This window comes from Naegleria fowleri (genome assembly GCF_008403515.1).
Source record: "Naegleria fowleri strain ATCC 30894 chromosome Unknown tig52, whole genome shotgun sequence".
Classification (NCBI taxonomy): Eukaryota; Heterolobosea; class Eutetramitea; order Acrasida; family Naegleriidae; genus Naegleria; species Naegleria fowleri.
In genome coordinates this window covers 444,270-471,412 of record NW_025407984.1, presented here as the reverse complement: position 1 = coordinate 471,412, position 27,143 = coordinate 444,270, and the positions used below count along the sequence as shown (strand labels likewise).

Below are 27,143 nucleotides of genomic sequence, written 5' to 3'. Positions count from 1 at the left end.
TGGAAGTTCATCATCGGATTGGAAATAAACAATTTTAGCAAAAAAAATGAGTTTCCAAATTAAGAAACTTTTTAAAAAAAAATGAAAGATTCCCAAAGATTATCAGCAAATAGGAAAAGCAGCAGTGCTGAAAGCTCCTCTCGCAACCATTCTTTCCCAGCTCATGAAAATAGACGTTACACGGGAATTTCAAAGCAGCACAAACAACAAATACTCACAAAAAAGACATCCAAAGATGATGGAGCAGCTGCTGCTGCTCTCGGACGGCAAGTAACTACAAGCCTTTCTGTTCCAAACAATCATGATGAAATTCAATTTGAAAGACAAACCAATCCTCATTTGAAGAAATTCTCAAGCTTGCCGGAGGATATGCCTATGAGGGACTTTTTGAAGAAATGTTTAAAGGAAACAGTTTCAGGAGATTACCTGTGTTTGAATTGCTGTCTGAACCTCAACAGGTCCATTTGATTACTAGTTTCATCATCAATTACATTTGCTTTGATTGTCCTGGTTCATGTGAGATAAAAGAGGTCACTCCTAGTGGTACCTCTATGAATGCTACACAGCTTTTTCTCATGAATAGAGATCATGATTTGAACATGAGTTTTATTACCTTATGCTTTTTAGTTAGGATGATTTTGGAGAAAATTCATTTGGAGATGGTACAAGAGGCAGACGAGTATAGTGATTATGAAGAGGATCCTTTCTTTAATCCTCGTGATAATTTCTATGATGACGATGATGATGATGATGAATATGATGATGTTATAGACATGAGTCAGGGTTTAAGACAACACGGCTCAGACTTGACATGCCAAGAACTTTCCAAAATTGGAGACGCTCTAGTTTCTGTTGGAGAAGCAGTCACTAAAAGAATGCAGCAAATGTTACAAAGAGCACAAAGTGTCGTTCAACAAGAATCTTCCTCCTCCAATGCACTTCTCATTGGAAGCAAAACCAGCAGGAAAATTATTGCCTCGCAAACGATTGAGACACTAAGCTTGGAAGTAAAGCAAGATTTGAGAAATCAAGGAACGAGACGTCAGACTGACTTTCGTGACCTACGTAAACAGATTGCCAATATATATAAGGAAATTGTTCCCCAGAACCGTTACAATAAGAATATGCAATACTGTACGAACATGCATGTGTGGATTAAGGTATTGAGGGTCATATTTTCCAAATTCTTTGTTTCTTATCCAGAAGATATGTATACATTTGCCAACACTAAATTTAGTGATAGAGATGTGAATTTTGTGGAGATGATCAAGTTTGTAGAAAGAACAATGACCACATTTAAGACCAGTTGGATACCACAAACATGGGATATCGATGCTTTCAAGCTAGCCCTCATTTGCTATGACGCTCCATTGTTTACAGGAAAAGATGGAACAGAACATTTTACGTCAGAATTTACATCATTTACTATTCGAAGACTGACTGGTGGACATATTGAAAAGTCGCCGCGCATAGTTATGGTGGTGTTTCATCACTTTATGAAACAAGAGTTACGACAACCCACTCGACAAATTGAAAGGGCTTGAAATTACACGCAGATATTTGTTGGCTTGCGACTTGCCTCTCAAGTGTGAATACGAGGCAGGCCCTGTTCTTTCTCGTCCATCAGTAAGATAGAATGGTTCGATCGTGGACCAATGATGTAGAGATTGATTCGACTGGTTAACCACATGGACATTCAGGAAGAGTCACGATCATGATTGTATGCAATTTTAGTTCCAAATTGGAGAGATCTTATTTCAATTCTTATGGATGCGTTGCGTAAGTCTTTGTCTCTACTATTTTATGTTTTCGTCTCGATACATTGTTGATTTGGATAAAAGGCGTAGTATGCATTCTCAATAAGTTGACAAATACCATGTACTCTCTGGCGTTTAGAATAAATATTTATTTTGCATGTTTCCATGTTGTCAACAAACAAATTAAAAGATACTCAAGAATTATTGTTGTACCACATTCCATGTTTCGCCAATCCATCTTCCTCTGACAAAGTATTCCTTATCAACCAAAATATCCTCAACAAGTTCGTGAGCTGGTGGGAGTGGAGCTTGGAGAGCCTTCTCAGTACCTTGTTGAACTTCATCTTTAACTTGTTCATCAATGGCCTTGAATTCTTCTTCAGTAGCAATACCTTGTTCAATTAAACGATTCTTCATTCTGACAATTGGATCTCTGCTTGCTCTTACTTGTTGAACTTCTTCTCTTGTTCTATAGGTGATACCAGGATCAGACATTGAGTGACCATAGTATCTGTAAGTCTCAGTTTCAAGAACAATTGGACCATATTGTTGAGCATACTCCTTAGCGTAACGAGAGGCTTCATAGACAGCAAAAATGTCTTGACCATCAACCCAAATACCTGGGATGTAGTCTCCTCTTTCATAGTAATCAGTGGAAGCGCTAGAACGACCTATAGGAGTGGCCATGCCGTACTTGTTATTTTCACAGACAAAGACAACTGGAATGTGCCACAACTTGGCCATATTGAATGCTTCAAAAACTTGTCCTTGCTGTTAAATTGTAAAATTCATGAATGAGTAATCCAGCATGTTAGTAAATAGAATAAGGTTCAGAATAATCCAGAACATTGTTCAACAACAAAATATGCAGTATTAATATCATGGCAATGAGCCGCGAAAAAAGACCGTTGTGTTAAAACAAAAAACTCAATAATTCTCTCAAAAACAAATACTCACATTAGCAGCACCGTCTCCATAAAGTGTGAAACAGACATTTCTATCCTTAACATCCTTCTTGTTCAATCTATCCAAATATTGGTGAGCAAAAGCCAAACCAGCACCAACTGGAACTTGAGCTCCTACAATACCGTTACCACCATAAAATCTGTTAGCAACATTGTACATGTGCATTGAACCACCCTTTCCCTTACTGCATCCAGTAACACGTCCCAATTGCTCAGCCATTGTGCTTTCCACACTTCCTCCTCTAACCAATTGGAAACCATGGTCACGATAAGCAGTAATGATAGAGTCTTGACGAGTAATTGCCTCTTCAATACCAACACAAACAGCTTCTTGACCACTATACAAGTGACAGAAACCACGAATGTTACGAGCCTTGTATTGTTGGTCAGAAACCAATTCAAATCTTCTGATCAAAGCCATCATGCGATACATTTCCATCAACTTTTCCTTGGTGAATTCAACTTGTTCCTTTGGACCTGTCCAAGTAATACCTTGCATGTGTTTTTGTGGAAGATGGTATTTGAATGCCGCTTCCTATTGTTGTTATTACAGTAACAATAATCAACGTTGTTCATATGATGACAATTTTCAAAATACAGAGTTTGATGATTATCGGGGAGTCAATCAATTAACATGGAGTCATTTCCCAGAATGCACAAAATGTCAATGTATACATCAATGATATCGTCGGTCCAATCATGTATGAAAGTACAGCATCATCATGGTAGTAAAATCGTCGTTGAGTATCGTCATTATCATAATACAATGATGTCATCACCAGCAACATCCAAAATTGATTCCAAACAACAACATCATCATAGCATCATCATTTCCATCAAATATATCGGCAGTGAATGATACATCATAATACAACAATATCCAATCAAACACATCAAGTTATCATCATCCAACAACAAAGCCTTCAAAAAATCCTCCTCTTACCTTATCAATCTTGAAAACATGAGTCTTGGATTCAAATCTCGATTGTTGAGAGAACAACATCTTTTGAATGGTCTCGCTACTCACGGAACCACCCAAACGCTTTGCCGTAGTCGAACAAGTGGCCAACTTTTTCATCATTTTGTAAAACACAACGTGCGCGAGCTCAAAGAATTTTTGATATTTTTTTTGGACAAAAAACTTTCCATTCAAAAGAGGCTTTGAAGGCTCAATAAGGAGCAGCAATGGAAAGGCATTCATTGTCTTCTCTCGAGAAAGAGTGACGGTCATGAATAGAGAGATCCACAAGCTAGAGGGATCTATTGAGTTTAAAAAACTTTGACAGCTGGATGGGTTGTGTTGTATTCAGAACACACATTGAATGGAGGATTGAAAGTTGTTTTGGGAAATGATGCCTTTAAATTTGTTTTTGGAAGGATTGACAAATTTGTCTTGAAGTGATCTATGAGGGTAGAGATTTCAATGCAGTACTGTCCTCATTATTGGTGTCCATGATATTGTTGTTCTTGTTATTGTTCTGGATGGAATGCCCTGAGCTTTCATTCCTTAAAACAGTAGAGTCCAATGAAGACCCCTCAACAGAAGAAGCAACACCAACATCAGCAGAAGCAACGGGTGATGTGGATGTCTTCTTCTTCTTTTTGGATGCAGATTTCTGTGTGGTGGATGACACACTTTTTCTCTTCTTATTGGGTGTGGGGGGCTCTTCTTCTTTTGTGACCATCCTACTTAATTTCAAGTACTCTTCTCGTTGTCGACCATGCTCAGCAAATGATTCACACTTCTCATAATCGTTTTCAGTAAATAGTGGCTCTTCATGGTCTTTTTCAAATTCTTGTTGATGTTCATAGGGAGAGGTCAGAAGTCTTAACAGAGCTAAAAGACAGCAAAGAGTCATTCCGTACGAGTTTGGATGATCCTTGACCAGCTTTAAAGAGATGCAATTCTTCACTGTTTTCAAAATGTCTCTAATGCTCTTTCCATCATGGACAAAAACATAGTGTGAAAAGATTTGATTCATCACTTCACACACTTTCACTTCATCGTCAAAGCACACAAAAAAGTGTTCCAATAAACAATATTTGATATAATCATTGGTCTTTGTTTGATACTTGTCAAAGAGCAAGGAAAAGGTATTGCTTTGTGATCTATTTTGGCGTTGACTGGTATCGAAATAGAGGCATGAAAGTAATTTCGAAATCATTTCCAAATGTTGCTGCTCGAATGTTGAAATGAATTGTTGATAAAAAGTTGGGATCCTCATTCAGTGTTGAAACATAGAGTTTGATGGATGCGGCAATCTTGTCCTTACTTTCAACATTTTCGGTGAAAATAAACATGGTGAAATCTTTAAATGTGACCGTTCGCGAATTATTTCTTTCTGTGGTCTTTTCAGAAGGCTTGCTATGTTTGCGGTTACGACATTCTTTTTCTAATTTCCTAAATAAGAATAAGGCATGTTCAAAGAATAATGTGCTGAAATATCTCAATAATCTTGGTCCAAAAGGTTGTTGTAAATGTCCAATGACATCTCTGGAGATTTTGAAATCATCAACATCCATTCCTGCTAACTTTCTTGAGTTATAAATTGATGTTTTGCAATGAAGATCGACGCCTGGAAATATATCATTCATTCTTTCTCCAAAGTAGAGAGGAATAATATCTGTCAGAATATCAATACCATTGCTATTTCCAAATCTGGTAGTGAGAGTTGTCGATGTTCTTGTTGGATGTGGTATTTGTGACGCGAGATAATAACTTCCCAGATACCCTTTTGGAGGTGTTTATCAGGAATCTTTTTACGGCTTTGTGAAGTGGATTCGGAGAGGTAACTGATTAACTTTTGAAACATTAAACATGAATAGGATAAATCAGCATCACTCGATGAACGAGCTCCTAAAATATAGGAAGTATATTTGTGTTCTAAAAATTCAATTCTTTCTTCTTTTTCTTCGGATTGATTCAAATGATCACTTCTTTCGGAAGGAAGCATCTCTCTCACAAGTGTGTTCTTCTTATTGATTTAATTTTTTTGGGTCTGAAATTCTCATAAAATTTTGTGTGTGGATGAGAGAAGAAGAGCAGAAAAAATTGCAAGAGGTTTACTCATCTTGCATTTCATCCGTGACAAATTTCTGCAAAAGGAAGACCATTTCGGGCGCCAATAATTCGTCTGTCACTTCAATCTTGAGATCACTTTCAGCAAATTCTTTAGCAGCTTCGTGTTGAGAAGGAGTGAGTTGTAGAGACTTAAAATTAGGGTTCGAATGAGAAGATGCTATTACAAAGTAGAGACAACAGAGAGTCATTCCAGTGGCATCTGTCACCTTTTTGATCCTCTTTTTGGCAATTATATCATTAAGATCAGACATCAAATCGCTCAATGTGTTGGTTCTCGGCCTAAAGTTGATATAATCCGAAAATAAATCTCGAAGAAATTCACATAGGTCGCGCTCATTGCTAAAAGACAATGTCACAACTTGTTCTAACAATTTGCACTTAATATATACATTTTTGATTTGATGAAAAAAGAGGCGAATATCTTTGCAAGCTGTTCGTTGTCTATCTTCCATAGCGTAATAATTCATACATGCAATAAGTTTGGATACATCGGTTAGATTGTCCTTTTTTGGACATTCAATCATGTGTATTTCTGATCCATATTTTTCATCCAGGTCAAACACATAGTAGTCTCTAATGGTCTCTAAAATATGTTTGATCGTCTCGTATTGTTGTATATACTTGGCAAGAGAGAGCTCCTTCAATTGCAGTGTATTACCTTCAATATCCACTCCAAGGATCACTATACTCATCTCCTCTGTGAAAACACTCACAAAATATCGTAATAAATCAGAAGCTAAATCACAATCTAAATTTCTAATGACATGATTCGAAATTAGAAAATTGGTTTCAAAATCATCATCGTCTGAATTGTTGTAAGCATCAAATGCTTTTTTCTTTTCTTCTACTTTTGCATCATAATATAAAGCTCTTAAGCCTTTCTTAAAATCAAATCCAATGTATAATTTTTCCCTCATTGAAGGTTGTAAATAAATCCAATGGGCATGAGAGAGATATTGCAAAATATCAGCAATATCGGCATCATGGAAATGAGTGGCTCTTTGTCCACTCTCTAATCGCGCCTTAAAACACAACAAAATTTGCTTCCACACAGCCTTTAATAACTCTTTGCCAGGTACTACGTATTTTGATGTTTCTCCTCGTGCAAAGGATGAACAAGCGTTTTTGAGTCGTTGAAGCATTAAGCTCGTATATGATGATTCGGCTTGCTCAAAAGATCTTGCGGACATGATATGCATGACCTCATTCCTTGGTATTACAGAATAGGTGGGGTTCCGAATTGTGTCCGAAGAATATGAAGGATATGAAGAAGAAGAATCGATTTGTGGAGAGGTCATCAACGTTCAATTAATTATTTTTTTGAAAATTTTAAATTTCTAACGTACCACTTTTTGGAGGCATTTCTTGTGATGGCAAAAAACGCGAATTAAAGCTCATGAGGATGAATTATGCCATGTTGTTAATAAATTATTATTATCATTGTTTATTATTTTCATCCTACACTTGTCAATTTAGTCCAATAACTTAATGTTTTGCTCTCTTCATCAACAAATCAACACATCCTTCAGCAGCATCAGTCACCTTGGTACCAGGTCCAAAGATCAAATCAACTCCAGCTTCATATAACTCTTGATAGTCTTCACGTGGAATAACACCACCCACAACGATAACAGGTCGATCTTGACCCTTCAATCCAGCATTTTCCAACTCCTTAATCAAGGCAGGAACAAGAGTTCTATGACCAGCTGCCTGAGAACTCACACCAATAACGTGGACATCATTGTCGACGGCTTCACGAACAACTTCCTTTGGTGTTTGGAACAATGGTCCAACATCAACATCAAAGCCCAAATCAGCAAATCCAGAACTGATTACTTTGGCGCCTCGATCGTGACCATCTTGACCCATCTTGGCAACAAGAATTCTTGGATTTCTACCATTCTTGGCTGCGAATTCCTTAACCTTCTTCTCCACACGATCAGTATCCAACTTTTCCAAATCAGCTTGTTTCCAAGTGCTAGAATAGGCACCACTCACAATTTCTGGCTTGGCTTCATAGCGTCCCCAAATGTTTTCGAGAGCAGAAGAAATTTCACCGACAGTGGCACGAGCCTTAGCACATTCAACAGCAACAGCCAACAAGTTCTCTTTTCCTGTCTTGGCTGCTTCTTCCAAGCGCTTCAACAAGGTACTGACACGAGAATTGTCTCTTTCTGACTTGATCTTATTGAGTCTATCAATTTGTTCATTTCTGACTTTAGTGTTGTCAATCTTGAGAACTTCATAGCTGGCTTCTTCCTTGGTGACATACTTGTTCACACCAACAATGATTTCTTGTCCAGAGTCAATTCTGGCTTGTTTCTTTGTAGCACATTCTTCAATTCTTCTCTTTGGTAAACCTGTTTCGATGGCCTTGGTCATACCACCACAATCCTCAACTTCCTTAATGAGCTCCTTAGCTTTAATGTAGAGTTGATTAGTCAATTCCTCCATCATGTAGGAACCTCCCCATGGATCAACAACATTGGTAATACCAGTTTCATGTGCAATAATGAGCTGAGTATTACGAGCGAGTTGAGCGCTGAATTTAGTTGGTAAACCAACAGCTTCATCAAATGAATTGGTGTGCAACGATTAAGTACCTCCCATAACAGCTGCCATAGCTTCAATAGTGGTTCTGATAATATTATTGTATGGCTGTTGTTCAGTGAGTGAATAACCACTGGTTTGACAGTGAGTACGCAACAAGAGTGACTTGGAGTTCTTTGGATGGAATTTCTCTTCCAATAATTCAGCCCATAATTTACGAGCAGCTCTCAACTTGGCAATTTCCAAATAAAAGTTCATACCAATACCAAAGAAGAAGGAAAAACGAGGAGCAATATCATCCACTTTACATCCTCCCTTTTCAATTCCACATCTCACATATTCAAGACCATCAGCAAGAGTATAGGCCAATTCCAATGCAGTGTCAGCACCAGCTTCTTGCATGTGATAACCACTAATACTAATTGAATTGAAACGCTTCATGTGTTGAGAAGTAAATTGCATAATGTCACCAATGATCTTCATGCTAGGTTCTGGTGGATAAATATATGTATTTCTCACCATGAATTCCTTCAAGATGTCATTTTGAATTGTACCGCTCAATAAATTCAAGTCATTCACTCCCTGTTCTTGAGCTGCCACAATATACATGGCCATAATTGGCAAAACAGCTCCATTCATTGTCATACTCACTGACATTTTATCGAGAGGAATGCCATCAAACAAAATCTTCATATCTTCAACAGAGTCAATTGCAACACCAGCCATTCCAACATCTCCAACGACACGTTCATGATCCGAATCATAACCTCTGTGAGTTGCCAAATCAAATGCAACAGACAAACCCATTTGTCCTTGTGCCAAATTTTGTTTGTAAAATTCGTTGGACTCCTTTGCTGTAGAGAAACCAGCATATTGTCGAATGGTCCAAGGTTTTACGGTATACATGGTGGCATGAGGTCCACGAGTGTAGGGCTTATTACCCGCTCCTGTTGGTTCCTTTCCATCAAGAGTTGTCTGAGAAACATAAATTGGCAAAATATTAATTCCTTCGGGTGTTGTTCTGACGAGCAACTCCAAAGGCTGATCTTTCAACTCCTTCTGTGCGGTTTCTTTCCAGTCCTTGGGAAGCTTCTTTTCGAGAAGTTGTTTAATCTCCTCTGGATTTCTTTGAGTGGAATAGAGAGCTGCCTTGCATGAGGATCGGACAGGAGATTGTTGCAAGAGAGTTGTTGGTGCTCCAACCACTAAATTTCGTGATGATGATGAAGATGAATGACGCGACAATAAAACAAGTCGTTTCATTTTTTCATGCCTCGATCGAGAAACAAAGACGAAAGCTCAATAGAGCCTCGTTGGAAGAAAATCTTTTTCGAAAGATGGAATAGGGAATGAAAGGTGAATGAAACTATTAAAATCCTCATGTTTTTACTCTCACAAAGCGTTTAAAGTCAAGTGCATGACTCAATAGTTTGTATTTGGGCCTCATTGCTTTGAGATGACTTTGTAAGACTGACATTCAGTTCGATGGCCTTCATTCAACAAGAGTAACGCTGTATTTCAAAAAAGTTAAGGTAAGGAAAATACCCAACAATACAACCATAATATGCAACCACAAATGCAAAAGATCTGACCCAACAAGTTCAAGATTCTTGTAAGGGGTTATTAATTTCTTAGTCGGTCTTACGGATTTTTAACCCTCCCTTCTCATGTAATAATGGAAACTCAATACCCAGGCCGACAACGACGTGCTAATTCCAAACATTGAATGAACCAACAGAATAGATAATCATGAAAAAGATATTTGAAATATCCTTCGACCATTTCCATGTTAGGATAGTTTGTAATCGGACCAATAATTTTTTGTAGGAAATGCAAAATATTGGTAATTGTGTGGCAACAATGGCCTAAACAATAATGTTGTTAAACATTCATATTATTAGGATGCAGATGTGAAAAGAAATTTTTTCGCTTGTCCTTTGCATCCACAAAAAGTTTTCGTTTGTAATATTCCTCCAATAAAATGTCATATTCAATGTGTGTTCTGTTGAATCCTACGCTATTGAGCTGTTCATATTCTGCGTCAAACTTTTTGTGTAACTCAATATTATTTTGTAAAGAGAGTGAAGCTGATTCAATATATAACTTTCGTATTGAGGAAACCTTGCCTAAAAGAGATTTTTCGTATTTGAGGCCAAGTCTCTTCATTCGGTCTTCAATTACACCACTTTGCTCCTCTGATTTTTTCAAATCTTCCTCTCTGACATGAATTTCTTCTTTGAGACGGTCAATGGTATTTTCTATAGTTAGAAGTTTCAATCGTATGGCAGAAAGTTTTTGAAGTTGAGATCTTTGCTTGTCAATTTCTACCGTTTCCTGGAAAGTTAACCCTTCAACTGCGGCCATTATATTTTGACAAATATTTCGAATGCATGGATAAACGGGAATGATGTAATCTTCAAGGTACTGCTTTGAACAAAAGTTCATGACAAAAATCTTTCTTGTTCCAATCGCATTTTGAAGATAGAGAGTGAGAGATGAGAAAAATCGAGATTCAAATAAATTACAAAAGTCATCATGGGTGCTTGGACTTTCGAATTCTGCCTTCATCCATTTAAAAGTTGCTTCCCAAACTTCTTGGCAATAATTTTCTGAGTTTCTTGCATTCTCTCTCCATAAAATTCTGAAGTTGTTATTAATTCCATGCTTTAGTGATTGTTCAACTTCTTCGATCGTTTGTGATGAGAAGCATGCAGGAGCTACTGTTTGGGTGAACATCCTAATGGCTGCTTCGGCATGCATTTCAGAGAGTTTGACTATTTCTTCCATTTCCAATGGATTAGCAGGATTTAAATCAGCTTTGACAGCTCTCTGATAAAACTCTAAGGATCGTTGCATCTCCTTCTCGAGTAAGGTCTTTGCAAATTTGTTTTGAATGTTCTCATAAAACATGTTTCCATCTACAAAGAGATTTCCATGAGTAATATTCGTGGTTCTATGCTCATTAGTTTCAGAAACACATTTTGAAAAGAATAATTTACAAATTTCACCATTAGATTTGATTCTGTCCCATCTTGAAATGGACCAACCAAATTGTAACTTGCTTGTAATATCGTTCACAAAACACCACAAGTCTTCATCATAGGATTCGTTGGAAATGTTTTTCACATTTAAGTTAATGCCATGAATCTTTCCAAACCAATTCAAAATGATAGATAAAAAGTTCAGCGATTGATTCTTGTTGTGTACAATGATGTGACGGATTTCATCCAGCAAGTCATAAATTTCTACATTTTCTTTTGGAGATGAACTAGATTGGCTTGGTGATGCTGTATGCAGACTGCATACAAGAAGGCTAGGCATGTTCGAGTATGCTCCAAATAGAGGAGGGTCGTGAATGGGTTCTATTAAACTGTCCAGTCTGTACAACCAAGAAGGACATTCGCTTTGTTTGCAAACAATTACTGTGGAGCTGAACAAGATAATAAATCTCATTAATGTTTTTCGTAAATTGTTGACACTCGCTAAATTGGACTCGTCGTTGCATCCAAATAAGTCTTCATCGTCGAGTGACACATTTGAATCGTGCTCATCATCGAACAAGTTGTATGCTCTAAGGAAGAGAATGTTTTGATTTTTCCCCTTACTTTGAGATTTTCTAACTCGACACAATGGACGTGTATACATGTAGAGGCATGGTAACTCGGAGTCTTGTTCTGTAAGGGATTTTGGAAATGCCTCTCTAATTCCTAACAATTGATTGAGAACTTGGCTTGCATTGCCCTTATACTTGGTAGAGTCTGGATAGCATTGCAGCGCTGTCACAACACAAATTTCCTTGTTAATGATTTTCTCTAAAAGTTGGAGAACGTTATCACTCAGCACCCATTCCAACTTGACAAGATCAAATTTGCAAAACCATTCGCATTGACTAGTTCCAATATCACTCTCATAATTCAAGTACAAATCTCGGTAAGGATCAAAGAAATAATGATTCATACCGATTTGACAGTTATGATCGCTACGATTATCACTGCTGTAATTGTTTTCTTCGTCATCTTCATGAGATGTTTCAGAACGATTATCATTTTCATTGGAGTGAGGCGTGATTAATCCATCTCTCACACACAACACTCTCCATAATGGAAAATTAGAAACACTCTGACAAAATATCATATTGTAGAAATGTTTAGATATGAGCGACATGAAGAAAATATCCTTTTTTTGAAGAAAGCTTAGAATTTCCACCATTCCATCGAATGGAAGAGAGAGAAGCTTGGAGGTTTTCTGTTGAAAAGTCGTTTCTTGGTGATTGATGGAATAGTTATCATGTTGTTGATGAGAAGATGGGCAGATCAAACTACTATTAATCTGAAATTCAAAATTAATAGATTCCGATTTTTGTTTGTTTTCCTCTCTCATTGACCTTGGTGGTTGACCACCCAAACGGAATGTAGGTACATAGGCGTTTGATTTTATCGTTTTGTGTATGGTTCGTGTAGATCTGTTTGGGTTCTTGTTGATATTTGAACAATTTGAATCTACTGCTTCCGATGAGCTTGACTCGCCGTTATACCAATTCGAAAAAAGGCTTCCGAAAGATGTAATATTCATGATTGCCAAAGACAACGATTCAAATCAAGAAGAAACGCCCAAATATTGATGGGGTTGTGTTGTTTTCTGGTGATACAGAATTTTCAAATTGGCGATGATGATGGAGGCTCTCCGCAGACTGGTAGGACGCGATGAAACGTTTCGTTCTTTTGTTTTTCAAAAGATAGGTTCCACTCTTCCGAGAATTGTTGCACACGCGAATCAAAAATAACAAATAAATTTATTTAAACGAGAGGAGAACTGTTTTCAACGTTCTCTTGATGATGTCATCTCTGGATATTTTTGTCTGTTGATGAGGTGTCTTTCAGCAACTTGGGCCTCGGACTCGGAGCAGATGACACGACCATACGGTAGAGAGAAGATCCAGGTTTTTGCTTGTGCGCTTTTTCATGATGATATTATTATAATAATTAGGAAAACAAACAAGGATAAAGGATGACTCTCAAGCGTTCATTCCAATTAGAAAGGAGTTGTTGTTTGCTTTTGGAATTTTTCGATGAACAGCCGTTATCGCGACTGTTGCGGGCACAAAAAAAAATGTTAAAGCGAAAATTCGACCAATTCAACGAGACGACCCAAGAGGACACTCATTGTGATGGTCACGAACAAACAACAGGTGTTTGTTCACCAGAAGGAGCAGCATCAATTCAAGTGGCCACATCATCGGGGTTGTGTACTACAACAACAAACGTGCTTCAACAACATCACGTGGTTTTTGAAAAACCGCAACAACAACAACTGAACGGCGGTGTTGATCATTATAATGGTGCCGACAGACAGGATAAAATGGAGGAAGGAGAAGACTTTGTTTCGAGTCATGTTCTATTTGTTGAAGAGGATGTTTTATCAGCGGATGATTCTGTGAATTTGAGTACCTCATCACTTCCCGATAATAATAATAACATCAGCAGTGGCAACAAAACAGCTGATGTGCAACACAGCTTCAAACATTCAAACAACAAACCACCAATACTCTCACAGTCTAGCATTGACGATGAAGAGACTCCTCCTGCCATATTATGCTCTCCGAACGTGGAGTCTTCTGAAGCCATCATTGACGAGTTTTGCCAACAAAATTTAGCTATTTTTGTCAAGACAATACTCCCCGATAAGACTGCCAATAGCAATAATAAGAAGAGAAAGCTAGAACCAACAACAAACGAAGAGCCAATAGAGGTGCAATTTTTCAAATACATCACTAACGGTTATGATTTAACTCCACTCTTGAGCAAAATTCCTCCCAATTTTGATATTAACATGAGAAACACAATTCATCCATTCAAAGAACAAACAGCATTACATATTGCATCAAACTGTGGATTAGTTAAAATTGTAGAGTTTCTCTTTACCAATTTTGGGTCCACGATTGACATTAACATTGAAAATCTGAAAGGTTCAAAACCTCTTCATTTTGCCGCATATGGTGGCCATTGCTCTGTAGTATTAGCACTTGTAAAATGGGTTGCTCAAAAGTTTATGAGCAACAATACCATTCCACAGCAACAAGGAGTGGAGTTTCAGTTTGAAGGCAATCCAACTGGAATTATGCTTACTCCTCAAAATGTTCCACATATTCATGATTTTGTAAATGCTCGAACGAGAGATGATAATCAGAGGACAGCCCTTATCATTGCAACCGAGAAGGGCCACACACCTATTGTAAAATTATTCCTCGAGTTACACACTGCCATGCGACAAATATGTCCAAACCTTGAAGATCCAACATTGATTGGAACTTCGACGGGTTATTTACCAATTCACAAGGCTGCTTCGAGAATGAGTGGCACTGAAAGTTTGCAAATGCTGATCAACTTTAACCCTTCAACAGTCAACGCCAAAACTCTCAAGAAGAAATACCCTTTGTACTTTGCCGTGAAGCGAAATGCCGTCAACGCCATGCGAGTTTTATTACAGCATGGTGCTTCCACATGTGAATATACACCTAGTGGTAAAAAACTTCTTCACATTGCTGCCTTCATGGGCAATTTAGAAGTTTGTGAGTGTAAGTATTAGCCTGTTCCATACATGTATCAGAGAGCTAACGACATTCTAAATTCAATTTAGTGCTTGTTGAACAACCTGATTGCGACTTGAATGCCAACACCAATGATGGTCATCCTCGTACCGCTTTGCACTTGGCTGCCAAGAAGGGAAATTGTAATATTATCAAGTTGCTTCTTGCCAAAGGTGCCAATGTTGAATGTGTTGATTACTTTGGTAGATATCCTATTCATGTTGCTGCTTCAGCAGGAGCTGTCTCAGCGATGGAACTATTGGCCAATGTCAATGGCAAAGATTACATTAATGTCAAGAATGCCTCCGGTATCTCTTGTTTACATTTTGCATGTGCATCAGGACATGAACACTTGATTTCATACCTTAAACAAAAAGGTTTCAATTTTGAGGATGCTCAAGATGATCGATGTATAAGACCAATTTATGTAGCTGCTGCTCAAAATCAACCAAATATCATTTATGAACTTGCAAAATACTACCGAAAGGACATTGACTATGTGAATAGTGTGTCTGGTTTTACACCCTTACTGATTGCTGCATTCCGTAATTCTGTTGGTGCTGTGGAAGCATTAATAAGATGTGGAGCTGACATTTCAAAACAAAACCAACACGGAATCACAGCAGCTTATGTTGCAAAAAGTAGAAATAATAAGAGAATTTGTAGCATTTTGAACGCCTTACCAAGATGTGAATAAACTCTCATTTTGAGGTCACAACCGTCATGATTTCTCCGAATTTTTTGTTCTTTTTCAAAAAAAAATGCTGGCAAGCCACTCAATCAAATTCACTCAGAGCCTTCTCTTGAAAAACGCAAGCACAACAACCCGAGCCTTTCAAATCTGCTCGTTCCGTTCGGCATTGAGCCATCTCTCTCCGAATCAAAATTCGATCTTCAAACCATCGGCAAATAATCAGAGAGCTTCATTTTCGAGATCGGTTGTGTTCTACAACGAGGAAAAGAAACAACAAGCACAGTCACAACAAGAGGAGCCAAAGGAAGAGCAACAAAAACAAAATACGGATCAGCAACAACAATCCGATGAAACCCCCAAGAAGAGCTACTTTAAAAAACTGCTCTCTCCAGCAAACTTGATTTTACCTGCAGTTTTCGGAATTATTTTGTATAATTTCGCCAAGTATGATGTTCGTCAAAAGAAACGTGAAGCTGAATTGGACAGTAAGTTTCGGAAAATATTTTGGAAATATTCTAAACTGCTTCGAACGGCATATTTTCACTATTTAATGAAACTATTTTAAATAATTATTTAATAATTTTGAATGATGTTTGCAACGATTTTGGTCATGTTTTAATTTTTAACTACAAACACACCATTTCTGTTGTTCCATTCAGGACAAGCAAGTAGCAAAGCTGTGAAAGCTGTGGGAACTCCAAAACTTGGAGGAGCTTTCACTCTCGTGAACACTAAAGGAGAGGTCATTACAGACTCTGAATTTAGAGGAAAATTCATGTTCATGTATTTTGGTTTTACCAATTGCCCAGATGTTTGCCCCACTGAAATGAAAAAGATGACTAAGGCACTGCAAATGCTTGAAAAGGAACACCCTGAATTGGCTGATAAAATTGTTCCAATATTTGTTTCTTGTGACCCTCCACGTGATTCATGTACCGCTGTCTCTGAGTATCTTCAGGACTATCATCCAAAGTTTATTGGCCTTACTGGAACACCTGATCAAATCAGTAGAGTCTGTAAAAAGTACAGAGTCTACTACAATGCTCCAGACTACAAGGAAGGAAAGCAGGACTACTTGGTCGACCATAGTATTTTCATTTATTTAATGGATCCCTATGGTCACTTGGCTGAATACTTTGCTCAAAACACCACTGCTGACAAAGTTTATGAACGAGTTCTTGCCTCAATTCAAGATTACAAGTGGGATTAAATGTCAAGGAATGCAGTTCGATAATGAACTATATATATACAACACATTAAATATTTAGATATACCGTGATGATATTCAAGTCTATTAATAACCTGGTTATCATAGGTCACCCATTTGATGTCTCAACATGTCTTCACACAAATTGTTATCCCATGAAATTGTTATCCAATTCTTTCAACTTGAGAATGGTCACAAAGATTTTAGTTACAATTACAACCATTCAAAAAATGAGTCTTCCACCTTCCGATCAACCTCACACTTCCCTCTCAACACATCTTGCAGAAGAAACTCTTCATCAAACCCGATGGCTTCGATTGAAAAAACTCTCCTACATGGATGAGAGTCAAGTCAAGAGAGAGTGGGATTGTGTGGAAAGAACAACTCGATCGGGTGAAATTGATGGCGTTGATATCATTGCCACTATGATTCCTTTGGAGGAAACTGAAAAACATGTGGTTTTAATCTCTCAATATCGACCTCCGATGAGAGCCTATTGTATTGAATTTCCAGCTGGGTTATGTGACTCGGGAGAAAGTGCAGAACAAGCTGCCGAAAGGGAATTGCTCGAAGAGACTGGACTGAAAATTTGTAAAATTTCACGAGTGTCCTCTATTGTAGGATTAGAAGTTGGAATGACGAATGCCAATTGTCGAATTGTGTGTTGTGAGGTTGAGCCAATTAAAATTTCAGAAAGACCTAAACAACAATTAGAAGATGAAGAACATATCACCATTCACCTCGTAAAATTATCAAAATTATTTGACGTTTTGGAAGAAATGACCAAAAATCATGGATTCATCATTGATGCAAAAGTATGGACCTATGCCTTTGGTATTAGCAATATTCATTAATGATATAAATATTGAGTCACACACTTTTGATTAATTCTCAAATTAATTAATTAATTATATCAATAATGAAATTTAATGAAATTAATGATTATACCAAAAAGTAATTATTGAGGTACAGGCACACCGAATCCGTTGGTTGGAATTCTAATTGAGGAGTGACTGAATCTATTGACATTCTGAGAGGGAACTGTTTGGTTTAAATGTAATAGATCAAGCACTACAAGATAATTGGTGAGAACTTGTAGTGCTTGATCGATTCGAGAAAATCTACATTCCAATGTGCGTTCCATTTGGGAGAGTCGATTTTCGAGGAGTTGAATACGGTCTGGATTCTTGGTTTGAGGTTTGGTTTGCTCAATGTTTGTTTGACGTTTGTCATCTGAAATTGTTGATTTTGTCGTTACTGTTTCAATTATCTTCCAATTAGGAATAGTTACAAGAGATGAAGGAAATTTCTCATTGCTCTTGGCTATCTTTGCACTAATGTTGTCGATGGATGAGATAAATTGTTTAACAACCACTCGTCCATCTTTGGTTTTGAAACCATTGTCCACGTTCACAAATTTGCGTAAATCTTCTTTTGTGGATAATTGGACCTTGCAAATGAAGAATGAGGATTCAATTCCTTTGTTGTGTTGTTGTTTGATCATCTGTATGTGTCCTTCCTGAATGTTAACATTTACACGTTTGGCCAAAAGAGTGACACCAGCTTTGATGCTCTTCTCGGAGAAGTTGGGATCAAAGTTACATTCAGCCATATGGTGTCTGGCGTTTCCTTCTTGATTTGTTCAAGAGTTCGATATTCCTCGAATCCAACAAGTTTGTTCATGATCATGGTCTTATCTTCTTTGGAGTAGAGGGATACTCTGAGTTTAAAGAGTTTATCTTTGAAGGTGGTGTTGAATTGATCATATTCCATTCCTTCATTATAAATCAAGTCAAGAGGGCTTGTAATACAAGATAAATGTTTGGCCTTATTTGGAGTGTAGAACATCAATGTATGTTCAGAGGCCTGGAAGTTCGTAGGGCTTAGGATGAAAAGTTGACCTTGATCGATGTCTTTTTGGAGATCATGATAACAAGATTGGTAATCTTCTTCATTGTCAGCAAAAACCTGAATCACATTGCTTCTGTTCGATGGCAGGACTACTTTGGCACGAGAGCCGACCACATCAATCACTCTGTTCACCTGATGGTCAGACACCTCATGGTCAAAGTAGAGGCTCATGCTGTGATGAAAATTGAGAGTTATTGAATGTTTGTGGTGCATGTTCGATGAAATTTGTGTTGAGCGTTTTTTTGTATTCGCTTTTGGTGGAAAATAGAGCATCCGAACTCTCTCTGCGAGATTGGTATGAACAAAGCCTTAGTAGTGGTTGTGACATAAGAATTAAGGCCTTGACTCTCTTGATCGGTCTTGTGAGGTGCTGGAAAATGACCTGTTATGGGGCAATTTGCAGGTGTGGGAGTGGTTGGAGGCTCTTGATCAAGTCATTGGATGTTCGATATTCTTTATTAACTGAACCACTCTTTGAAAAGTCGTTTCGTCTCATTTGAAAGGTCTTGTTGAGACAAAAAAAATTCAGGGATGGGTTTATTCGATGATAAACGTTGTTCGATGGTTTTATGTACATTATTTACAAGCCGAACGTAAGATACGTAGTGACTTCCTTGCAGGCACAAAGGTGTTTAAACTGCTCACGATAACAGCAGCAACCTCTGGGATTCGAACGCTGGACCACAGTTGGCTGCCACAGTTCCAGAAAAACCACTCGGCCATATGCGGGCAGCTTGTTGAGACAAAAAAAATGAAAAAACTGTTGGACTTGACGTTCGTTCGAGCTCGAAGTGTTTTCTCTTCTCGGAAGAATCATCATCATCATCAAGGATTATTTGATTTTAAATTATTTCAAAACGGTGTAACTCTGGGAAATAATCGTTTTGATTTTAATCATAGCTCAAAGGATGATTTTCTAAACAAGAGTAAATTCAAGCGGAATATCACCATCCTTCTAATTGCTGGAGTTGGTATCTCTCTTATGATCGATGCTTGGAGGAATCCATCTATTGCTGAATTTCATGCGGAGGAAAATTATGCTCCCAACCATTTGGCCTTTACAAGTCAGAGTTTGGATTTCAAAAAAACTTCGAATGGAATGTGTTTGAGTGAAGATTTGGTGAGCTCATCCCTTTTGAAAGAAATTACCACCTATTTAGTTTTTCATGTCAAGTCACTACCAATAGGTGCAGTTACAAATTCGGGACGAATTTCTGGAGGTACATGTTTTGTGGTGAGTCCCATTGTTGCTGTTGGCAATAATAGGGACATTTATTTGGTTACTGCAGCACATTGTGTCATTACTCCTTATGGAGATGTAAAGAGGGTTGGATTAATTCCAAAATATTTGGAAAAGCAAATCAACAACCACTCTTTAACAAATTCTACCAAGATGCAGAAAGAGCTAATTGAGTGTGAAATTGTGGAATTTCATTATGATGGAGAAAATGACATTGATTATGCTATTTTAAAATGTAACGCTGATGAGTTTATAAGAAAAAACAGGTACGATATTCGAGAAATTCCAGAAAAATACTTTATTCCAAAAGAACATCGAAGTGAGAGAATGGGAACAAATATCTCGTCTCAAAATATATCAAATATTTGCAAATCGTCTCCATATTATTTTGATACAATAGTCATTGGATACCCTTCAAGATACAAACAATTTATGGATGCCAGAACGAGAAATGACCCTTCCCTCTCTCTCGAGTTGATCAATCAACTAATGATGACCAACGAGAAGAGCCCAATTATCTCTTTGGGAAACATTATTGGCCATCAATTCATTAACAACAATACTCTCATTCGATATTTTTCGAACACCATCAACAAGGGATTTTCTGGAGGGCCAGTCATAGACCTTCGAGAGCTGCATAACACAAGAAATGGGATTCCATTCAGTGGTATAGTTTCTTTGTTTGATGAAAAGGGATTTGGTGCATTTTGCGTCGAGAATCATCAGTTTATGAATGCATATTTCAGACACATAGCTCCCTACACAACTAAGTAAAAACTCATGTAATTAAGATAATTTAGAGCGAAGAAGCGTCGATGGTTTAGTGGTAGAATACGGCGTTGCCATCGCCGTGACCCGGGTTCAATTCCCGGTCGACGCAAATTATATTTAAGGTTTGTATTTTTTGAAAAATCAGAATCACCTCTTCCTTTCTTTGTTCTGATCTGTGTTTATTGGAACAATTATTATTATTGTTGGATCTGTTTTATTGAAATTGAACATAGGTTATGTAAAAACATGCGTGACTATATTCCAAGTTATTTTTCGAAACCTTTTGCAAAAAAAATGTTCGCTCACGATGATTTGCTTTCAATTTTCATGTTTTTGGATTTTTCGCATGTTCCCAAACTGAGTCTTGTATGCAATGATTGGTATAAAATTGTGAGTAGCAATGCATTGTGGGAATGGTATTTCCATTTGATGAGTAATAATAAGAAAGGAAAAACAAGTATTGAAACGAAAGTGTTGGAGAAGGATGATGTATTTTGGCGAAATATGATCCGTGATCACTTTTCCAACTACAAGTTGAGAGCTTCCAACTGTATATCTTCTCATGAGACCCATGACCTAAGTAAAGAAATGGCCTTTTTGAACCATTCATCTGTTCATCCGTTTTTGAGGCAATTCGCAAAATTTATTTGTGGAAGAATTAAAATTGAGAAAATTTATTTTTCTGGAGATGGAGAATTGAAGATGAAATCTTTTTCACTTGAAAATGTGGATCAAAAGTTTGATAAATATCAGAAGATTTTTGAAATGAAAATCAAAATGAGAATAAGTGGTATAGATGAATGCATTATTGCTCGAACCAAATATTCTGCTGCTATTTCAATTTTTGGATATTGGTATTGTGTTGGAGCATTTGTTTATTTTTCAACTGAATCTCATGATAGGATTCATGAACATGTTCAACATCCAAGTTCACCTAGTATTGATCATGAGCGTCTTTCTGATATGCATGACTTGCAAAATTGCTTCCTTTACGTTTTTAATGGAAGAGAACAGTCGCCAACACTTAAGGGAGAGCAATATTTGGAAGATCATGTGTTGTCGAAATGTGTCCCAACCCTTTCTCAATTTAACTTGTCTCCACGATCTGCGATTCCACTTCTTTGTTATATTGTGACATGTGTCAGTGGAGCGGATTTTTTTTATTATGGTCATCGCAAGAAAGAATTCACGCATGCCTATCCCGACATTGCAAACAACACATTCATGTATTACCAAAAGTATGCAAAATACATTGGTCGTGTACAGAATGAAATATCAACTTTAAGGCAAATTATTTTGTCGTCTCCACTTAATGTAAATCCCAACATTTGTACTACTGTTAATCGAATGATTGAAGGAAAAATTAGTGTGATTGAGCCGTTAAAAAGCAACGAAAGAGACGAATATTGGAATTGTTTACAATCAAAAGTTGTGACCTCAAAACAAAAAGCAAAATATTTCCCAGGCTTGTTCACACACAGAAAGAGTGGCAGCGTCGTGTCCACAAATGTCAGTGGAGACGTAATAATGGAGGAAATACTTTCGTTCCAAAAAGCCCTTAAAGTTCTCGAGAATGAGAATGAAGTTTTTGATAGTTACTTGCGCCACAAATCAAGCAAATTCAAACAATAATTGGAAAGAGATTGTCCAAGATGTTTATTGCCTGGGCGATTTAAGGGATTGAATAAACAACATCAATAGTATACTGACATTTGGAGCAGTCCCCTTGGGTTACTAAAAATGATTGAGAGAAATAAGGCTGAAACAACACAAACCAACCCCAGACATTGTCACTAAAACAATATTTTGAAACACCACATCTTCAAAATATTTGAATAACAAGTCCGAAAGTATACGGCTGTCATGACCAGTTATTCACATCTGGATGTATTATCTCCAAGACACACCATAGGATTATACTTCTATTCCCTCTTTGCAATTTCTCTGAATTGTGAAATAATCTTGTTTTCTCTTTGGCTTCTTTCTTGCTTGCTCAAGAGAGCGAGACGTTTCTTTTCTTCTTGCATGTAAACTTCATTTTCCTTCATGATACGGATGGCATTCATTCTTGCATGTCTACTACCAGACATGACATATCCTAAATTCTCATAATCCGTAATTTGCTCGCTCGTCAAACCAACTTCTCCTCTTCTAGGAATACGCTTATTTTGTTGAATGAATTCTGCGATAGCAGCACCTTCTCCAGGCAGCAAAGGAACTTCATATCTAGTGTCCTTTTCTTGAGTCATATCGGGTAACAGTTTTGGACCAACATCTTCTTCTTGATTTGTTGTTGTGACTGTCTCTTCTTCGTCCTTGTGCTTTCGTTTCTTTCCATTTTTACTCTTCTTCTTTCTCTTCTCTAACTTTTCTAGCTTCTTTTCATACTGTTCTTTTCGTAGCACGTGAACTTTGTTAAGTTCGATTAATTCGTCAATAGTTTTTGGCTTGAGAATGAAATCCTTCTCATCAGTCCAAAGCTGTTCTGCGACTTGTTGGATGGAATTTTCTTTTTCTTCGTCCTCCATCCTACTCTCGAGTTCATCGTCTTGCATTAATCCTATAAATTCATCTCCCTTATCAGTGACGATATTATATTTATCTTGTTGATCCATCTTTTTTCGTTTTTGTTGATGTTCTTCCATTTTTCGTTTCAATGAACGATTGAGTTCGGAGATTGTTTTTTCAGAGGAGACTTGTTCTCCATCAGTCTCTTGTTGTATTTCCGGTGACATTTTTGCATCTACAAGATCGATTTTCTCATTCTCTGCTGATGTGGAATTGCTGTTTCTATGGTTGTCTTCTTGATGTTCATTTCGTTTTAAATCATCACGAATATTTGTCTGTGTGTGTCGGAACCTAGAAGAGGAGCGATCTTCTCGTTGATCATCATCGGAATAATTTTTTCTATCATCATCCGCATATCGATCATATTTGTCAAATCTCTTTCCTCCCGAATAACTGTTCTCACGATCATCATAGTCCCTTCTTCCACAATAATTTCTGTCATCATATTTTCTATCTTTATATTTTCTATCTTTATAATTTCTATCTTTATAATTTCTTCTATCGTCATCATGGTCATTGTACCGATCGGATCTCCCTCTATATCCTCCTTCACCTCCGATGCCATATCTTTTATTATCATAGTATCGATCCGTATTACTAATACTACGACTACTTTCACTTGATGAAAAATTTTCACTACCTCCTCGTGCAGATTCAACCAAAGTAGTCTTGGTGTTCTTGTCGGAAGAAGAGGAAAATGATTCTCTTTGTGGTAATGATGATGAAGACATTTTTTTGGTATTACCAAAAAAGAAATATTCAAAAAAATTGAACCTTCTTTCCTTTTGAATATACAATTCTGAACAATTTTAAAAATTATTATTGAAATCACTTCAGTTCAAGAAACTTTATAATGGTACCAAGTATCCAATATTGAGTGATAATATACGTGATGGCTTAACTCTCTTAAATATTTGAAAGAGAGTTGTTGTTCCATGTTCATCTCGCAAAGATCTTTCTCTCGTGAAATCTTTAGTAGTCGAACTACAATAATTTCAATTCACGTCGTGAGTGAACACACGCAGAGCTTCAAATTCGAACCGATCCATCTCCCATTTTGAACAAGAATAATCAAAAAAAACAATGAACACGTGCGCAACAACAACCACCATGATTGCAACATCACCTCTTGCTTTGTACAAGGTTCAATTTTTTGATGGACATTTGATCATGGAAATCCCAAATCCTGTAAAGAACAATGATCCATCTCATTCTTCATCGGAATCTCTCTATGCATTGATCGATACTGGATCACCAATGACCTTCTCCAGTGAATATTCCACTTTGGAAATTTGTGGAATACAATACAACTTGGAAAAGCAAGAACTCGTTTCTACAACTAGTATTAGTCACTTGATTCATTTCAATATTCAATATTTACTTGGAAATGATATCATGCAAGAGTATCATTTGGAATTCACTCGTTCAAGCATTCGATTTTTTGACAAGTCCCATTTTCAGACAATTATCCTTCATGTTTGATGTATTTGGAGTGGATGGAATTGTTGGATCCGAGTTGTTGTTGTTGAAGGATTGTGATAGGATTTTCATGACACACGATCGAATGTATATTTACTTTTAATTCACAAATATTTAAAACGAATACAAACAATAAAATTAATTAATATTGTAGACACTCATCAGAATTTTTATTGACGCACAATTTCACACAATGTACAGTCACACACACACATTTAAAAGAACACAAATGATCACAAATACCAGTGCTCAGAATGTGAATGACAAACAATCGACTGCTTGGAGTCGATGTGCCACCACTCGTTTAAACATTCGAGGTTCTTTGAATTGGTACATCAGTACTCTTGCTGGATGAAGAAATGTCCTTGTTGAGATTAAGATCTTGGTCTCTCTTTTCTCCACCGACGCTCATGAATTCAGAACCCTTGTTAAGGTTTGAGCTTAAACCACCTTGTTGTTGACTCAAATTCTTCTCTCCGCCAAGGATGTCCTTGTTACCGCTAAATTCTTCTTTCTTGCCAATGTTTTGATCCATCTTGTGTTGTTTTTGTTTCGAGAAAATGTGAAATGTAGTTCAACTTTTATCTGCATTGCTTTAGGCTGTATGAGGGAAATAGTCTAATATAGTAGAACTACATTTTGGATGCAAACAAGTTCAGATCGTAGAAACACATGATGATCATCGAGAATAGCTCTTAAATTACTTCCTTTTTAAGATGTCTTCAAGTTGCAAATATGTCTTAATAAGTAAATGTGAAATCTCATGAATCCAAAGTTGGAAAAATACTTTTTACAATTTGTGTCTGACTCGAGCTGCAATGAATGAGATTGTATCTGCAACATTGTTTCTTTTACCCTCACCTGTTTTGTATGCCCTTTCAATTATTTCCACGCTATTCTCTACAATTATTAAATCATGCTTTGCAAGGAGTGTTTCTAAAATTGTTTGATTGTAAAGACGGTGACCGTCTTTATCTTTCTCGATGCTTGTCACGGCAGGATCAGATTGAAATTGAGCAGTAAGCCACATTTCTGCATATTGGTGCTTTCTCAATAGTCTCTTAAACTCTGGTAAGGTCACAGTTTCGAAATTTTGTAAAAACTCAATGGCTCCAACACACGAAATGATATCAAAACACTCATCGGGAAACATTTTCATGGGTTCATCAAGATCATGTGTTGCCATTCCCATTTGAAATATTTGAGGTGATCTTTGCAATGCAACTTGCAACATTCCAGAAGAAATGTCTACACCCATGATATTTGTCGTGAAACCGTTTTCATGATTGAGGATGGAGAAAATAGGTCGAGAGGTGTAACCTCCTCCACAAGCTGCATCTAAAACATTCACTGTCTGTAAAGGAGATGAGGAAAGATTGTTTTTCACCTCTAATGCCCAAGCTTTAGCAGTTTTCTGAACCCAATTCACAACAGATTGATAACCTGAAATGGAGATGATGGTATCCCAATGTTTCTAAAGGATTTCAATAATTTTTAAGTGTGACAATAATGTTTCGGGTTTGTAACCTTAGTCAAGGCCACCCAAATACATACCGAACTTTCATCAAACAGCGATATAATTTCCTTTTTGTCCTGCGAAGGCATATAATCCGACTTTTTCAATGTGAAATACCCTAAAAGTTCGTTATTGTTTGTCATTTTCCACACTTGTGTGTTTGGCTCTGAAAAAAGTAAACTGAATGTACAATTTTCCAGAAATTGACATGTTGATTTTTCTTTCCAATCCTCAAATTTAGCAATAATATATTGCAAAGATTCCATTTTCTTGAATTTTTCAATTTCAAAATTTTTCTCTTGTTGAGCACAACTTTTCATATTAATACTTGTATTCTTATAAAGTACATGGCTTTCAGTGGTGAGAATTCCTTCTTGAATAGCCTTTGAAAGTATTTGATTGAAATCCGACAACAACCTCTCCGAGCCTTTAGATGATGATCGACTCATAGACCTCTCCTTGCTCACTCGATTGTACAACACACTCATAGGATGGACCATGTACAATGTAGCAGCTACTGCTTTCGCAGCCAGCCAATCATACCGATTCAATCCTTGTAATACTCGTTTTCCGAGGAACGGGAAGGCTTGGCATGAAGTGGTCAATGAAAACCTTTTCAACATTTTTTTTTCAAAAAAAAAATTTCAAAAAAAAGCTGTTCAACAAAATCCGCACAAAGACAAACGTTTGACTTCATTAACAAGTGCTTCATCATCCTCTATTGGAGTCGAATCACATCCGAGTTCATTGAAAAAATTATTTAACGATCACCACTAGCATCGTGTAAATATTGAAGACTGGTAATCTTTAAAAGGAG

The 27,143-nt window shown here is 37.1% G+C and overlaps 19 protein-coding genes across 19 annotated transcripts; 7 read left to right on the top strand and 12 right to left on the bottom strand.

The window, feature by feature from the left end:
• Positions 1-81: 81 nt before the first annotated feature.
• FDP41_006593 (uncharacterized protein) lies at positions 82-1,544 on the top strand (the record flags this gene model as incomplete). The annotated part of the gene is made up of 2 exons (XM_044710245.1): positions 82-270; positions 324-1,544. The coding sequence occupies 2 exons, from the start codon at positions 82-84 to the stop codon at positions 1,542-1,544; spliced, it is 1,410 nt and encodes a 469-aa protein (XP_044559274.1).
• Positions 1,545-1,958: 414 nt separating this feature from the next.
• FDP41_006592 (uncharacterized protein) lies at positions 1,959-3,803 on the bottom strand (the record flags this gene model as incomplete). The annotated part of the gene is made up of 3 exons (XM_044710244.1): positions 1,959-2,528; positions 2,715-3,257; positions 3,666-3,803. The coding sequence occupies 3 exons, from the start codon at positions 3,801-3,803 to the stop codon at positions 1,959-1,961; spliced, it is 1,251 nt and encodes a 416-aa protein (XP_044559273.1).
• A 322-nt stretch (positions 3,804-4,125) lies between these two features.
• FDP41_006591 (uncharacterized protein) lies at positions 4,126-4,704 on the bottom strand (the record flags this gene model as incomplete). The annotated part of the gene is made up of 1 exon (XM_044710243.1): positions 4,126-4,704. The coding sequence occupies one exon, from the start codon at positions 4,702-4,704 to the stop codon at positions 4,126-4,128; it is 579 nt and encodes a 192-aa protein (XP_044559272.1).
• A 127-nt stretch (positions 4,705-4,831) lies between these two features.
• FDP41_006590 (uncharacterized protein) lies at positions 4,832-5,676 on the bottom strand (the record flags this gene model as incomplete). Its single annotated transcript, XM_044710242.1, has 2 exons — positions 4,832-5,454; positions 5,517-5,676. The coding sequence occupies 2 exons, from the start codon at positions 5,674-5,676 to the stop codon at positions 4,832-4,834; spliced, it is 783 nt and encodes a 260-aa protein (XP_044559271.1).
• A 109-nt stretch (positions 5,677-5,785) lies between these two features.
• Positions 5,786-7,102, bottom strand: FDP41_006589 (uncharacterized protein; the record flags this gene model as incomplete). The annotated part of the gene is made up of 1 exon (XM_044710240.1): positions 5,786-7,102. One exon carries the CDS (start codon positions 7,100-7,102, stop codon positions 5,786-5,788), a length of 1,317 nt encoding a protein of 438 aa, XP_044559270.1.
• A 187-nt stretch (positions 7,103-7,289) lies between these two features.
• FDP41_006588 (uncharacterized protein) lies at positions 7,290-8,258 on the bottom strand (the record flags this gene model as incomplete). The annotated part of the gene is made up of 1 exon (XM_044710239.1): positions 7,290-8,258. One exon carries the CDS (start codon positions 8,256-8,258, stop codon positions 7,290-7,292), a length of 969 nt encoding a protein of 322 aa, XP_044559269.1.
• Positions 8,259-8,399: 141 nt separating this feature from the next.
• On the bottom strand, positions 8,400-9,617 carry FDP41_006587 (uncharacterized protein; the record flags this gene model as incomplete). The annotated part of the gene is made up of 1 exon (XM_044710238.1): positions 8,400-9,617. The coding sequence occupies one exon, from the start codon at positions 9,615-9,617 to the stop codon at positions 8,400-8,402; it is 1,218 nt and encodes a 405-aa protein (XP_044559268.1).
• A 618-nt stretch (positions 9,618-10,235) lies between these two features.
• FDP41_006586 (uncharacterized protein) lies at positions 10,236-12,926 on the bottom strand (the record flags this gene model as incomplete). The annotated part of the gene is made up of 1 exon (XM_044710237.1): positions 10,236-12,926. The coding sequence occupies one exon, from the start codon at positions 12,924-12,926 to the stop codon at positions 10,236-10,238; it is 2,691 nt and encodes an 896-aa protein (XP_044559267.1).
• Positions 12,927-13,463: 537 nt separating this feature from the next.
• FDP41_006585 (uncharacterized protein) lies at positions 13,464-15,637 on the top strand (the record flags this gene model as incomplete). Its single annotated transcript, XM_044710236.1, has 2 exons — positions 13,464-14,928; positions 14,991-15,637. The coding sequence occupies 2 exons, from the start codon at positions 13,464-13,466 to the stop codon at positions 15,635-15,637; spliced, it is 2,112 nt and encodes a 703-aa protein (XP_044559266.1).
• A 64-nt stretch (positions 15,638-15,701) lies between these two features.
• Positions 15,702-16,844, top strand: FDP41_006584 (uncharacterized protein; the record flags this gene model as incomplete). Its single annotated transcript, XM_044710235.1, has 2 exons — positions 15,702-16,119; positions 16,294-16,844. The coding sequence occupies 2 exons, from the start codon at positions 15,702-15,704 to the stop codon at positions 16,842-16,844; spliced, it is 969 nt and encodes a 322-aa protein (XP_044559265.1).
• Positions 16,845-17,071: 227 nt separating this feature from the next.
• On the top strand, positions 17,072-17,695 carry FDP41_006583 (uncharacterized protein; the record flags this gene model as incomplete). Its single annotated transcript, XM_044710234.1, has 1 exon — positions 17,072-17,695. One exon carries the CDS (start codon positions 17,072-17,074, stop codon positions 17,693-17,695), a length of 624 nt encoding a protein of 207 aa, XP_044559264.1.
• Positions 17,696-17,799: 104 nt separating this feature from the next.
• On the bottom strand, positions 17,800-18,345 carry FDP41_006582 (uncharacterized protein; the record flags this gene model as incomplete). The annotated part of the gene is made up of 1 exon (XM_044710233.1): positions 17,800-18,345. The coding sequence occupies one exon, from the start codon at positions 18,343-18,345 to the stop codon at positions 17,800-17,802; it is 546 nt and encodes a 181-aa protein (XP_044559263.1).
• A 29-nt stretch (positions 18,346-18,374) lies between these two features.
• On the bottom strand, positions 18,375-18,923 carry FDP41_006581 (uncharacterized protein; the record flags this gene model as incomplete). The annotated part of the gene is made up of 1 exon (XM_044710232.1): positions 18,375-18,923. The coding sequence occupies one exon, from the start codon at positions 18,921-18,923 to the stop codon at positions 18,375-18,377; it is 549 nt and encodes a 182-aa protein (XP_044559262.1).
• Positions 18,924-19,503: 580 nt separating this feature from the next.
• Positions 19,504-20,766, top strand: FDP41_006580 (uncharacterized protein; the record flags this gene model as incomplete). Its single annotated transcript, XM_044710231.1, has 1 exon — positions 19,504-20,766. The coding sequence occupies one exon, from the start codon at positions 19,504-19,506 to the stop codon at positions 20,764-20,766; it is 1,263 nt and encodes a 420-aa protein (XP_044559261.1).
• Positions 20,767-21,057: 291 nt separating this feature from the next.
• On the top strand, positions 21,058-22,395 carry FDP41_006579 (uncharacterized protein; the record flags this gene model as incomplete). The annotated part of the gene is made up of 1 exon (XM_044710229.1): positions 21,058-22,395. One exon carries the CDS (start codon positions 21,058-21,060, stop codon positions 22,393-22,395), a length of 1,338 nt encoding a protein of 445 aa, XP_044559260.1.
• Positions 22,396-22,685: 290 nt separating this feature from the next.
• FDP41_006578 (uncharacterized protein) lies at positions 22,686-24,062 on the bottom strand (the record flags this gene model as incomplete). The annotated part of the gene is made up of 1 exon (XM_044710228.1): positions 22,686-24,062. The coding sequence occupies one exon, from the start codon at positions 24,060-24,062 to the stop codon at positions 22,686-22,688; it is 1,377 nt and encodes a 458-aa protein (XP_044559259.1).
• Positions 24,063-24,414: 352 nt separating this feature from the next.
• On the top strand, positions 24,415-24,813 carry FDP41_006577 (uncharacterized protein; the record flags this gene model as incomplete). Its single annotated transcript, XM_044710227.1, has 1 exon — positions 24,415-24,813. The coding sequence occupies one exon, from the start codon at positions 24,415-24,417 to the stop codon at positions 24,811-24,813; it is 399 nt and encodes a 132-aa protein (XP_044559258.1).
• Positions 24,814-25,114: 301 nt separating this feature from the next.
• Positions 25,115-25,345, bottom strand: FDP41_006576 (uncharacterized protein; the record flags this gene model as incomplete). The annotated part of the gene is made up of 1 exon (XM_044710226.1): positions 25,115-25,345. One exon carries the CDS (start codon positions 25,343-25,345, stop codon positions 25,115-25,117), a length of 231 nt encoding a protein of 76 aa, XP_044559257.1.
• A 255-nt stretch (positions 25,346-25,600) lies between these two features.
• Positions 25,601-26,949, bottom strand: FDP41_006575 (uncharacterized protein; the record flags this gene model as incomplete). The annotated part of the gene is made up of 2 exons (XM_044710225.1): positions 25,601-26,284; positions 26,365-26,949. 2 exons carry the CDS (start codon positions 26,947-26,949, stop codon positions 25,601-25,603), a joined length of 1,269 nt encoding a protein of 422 aa, XP_044559256.1.
• Between the last annotated feature and the right edge of the window lie 194 nt (positions 26,950-27,143).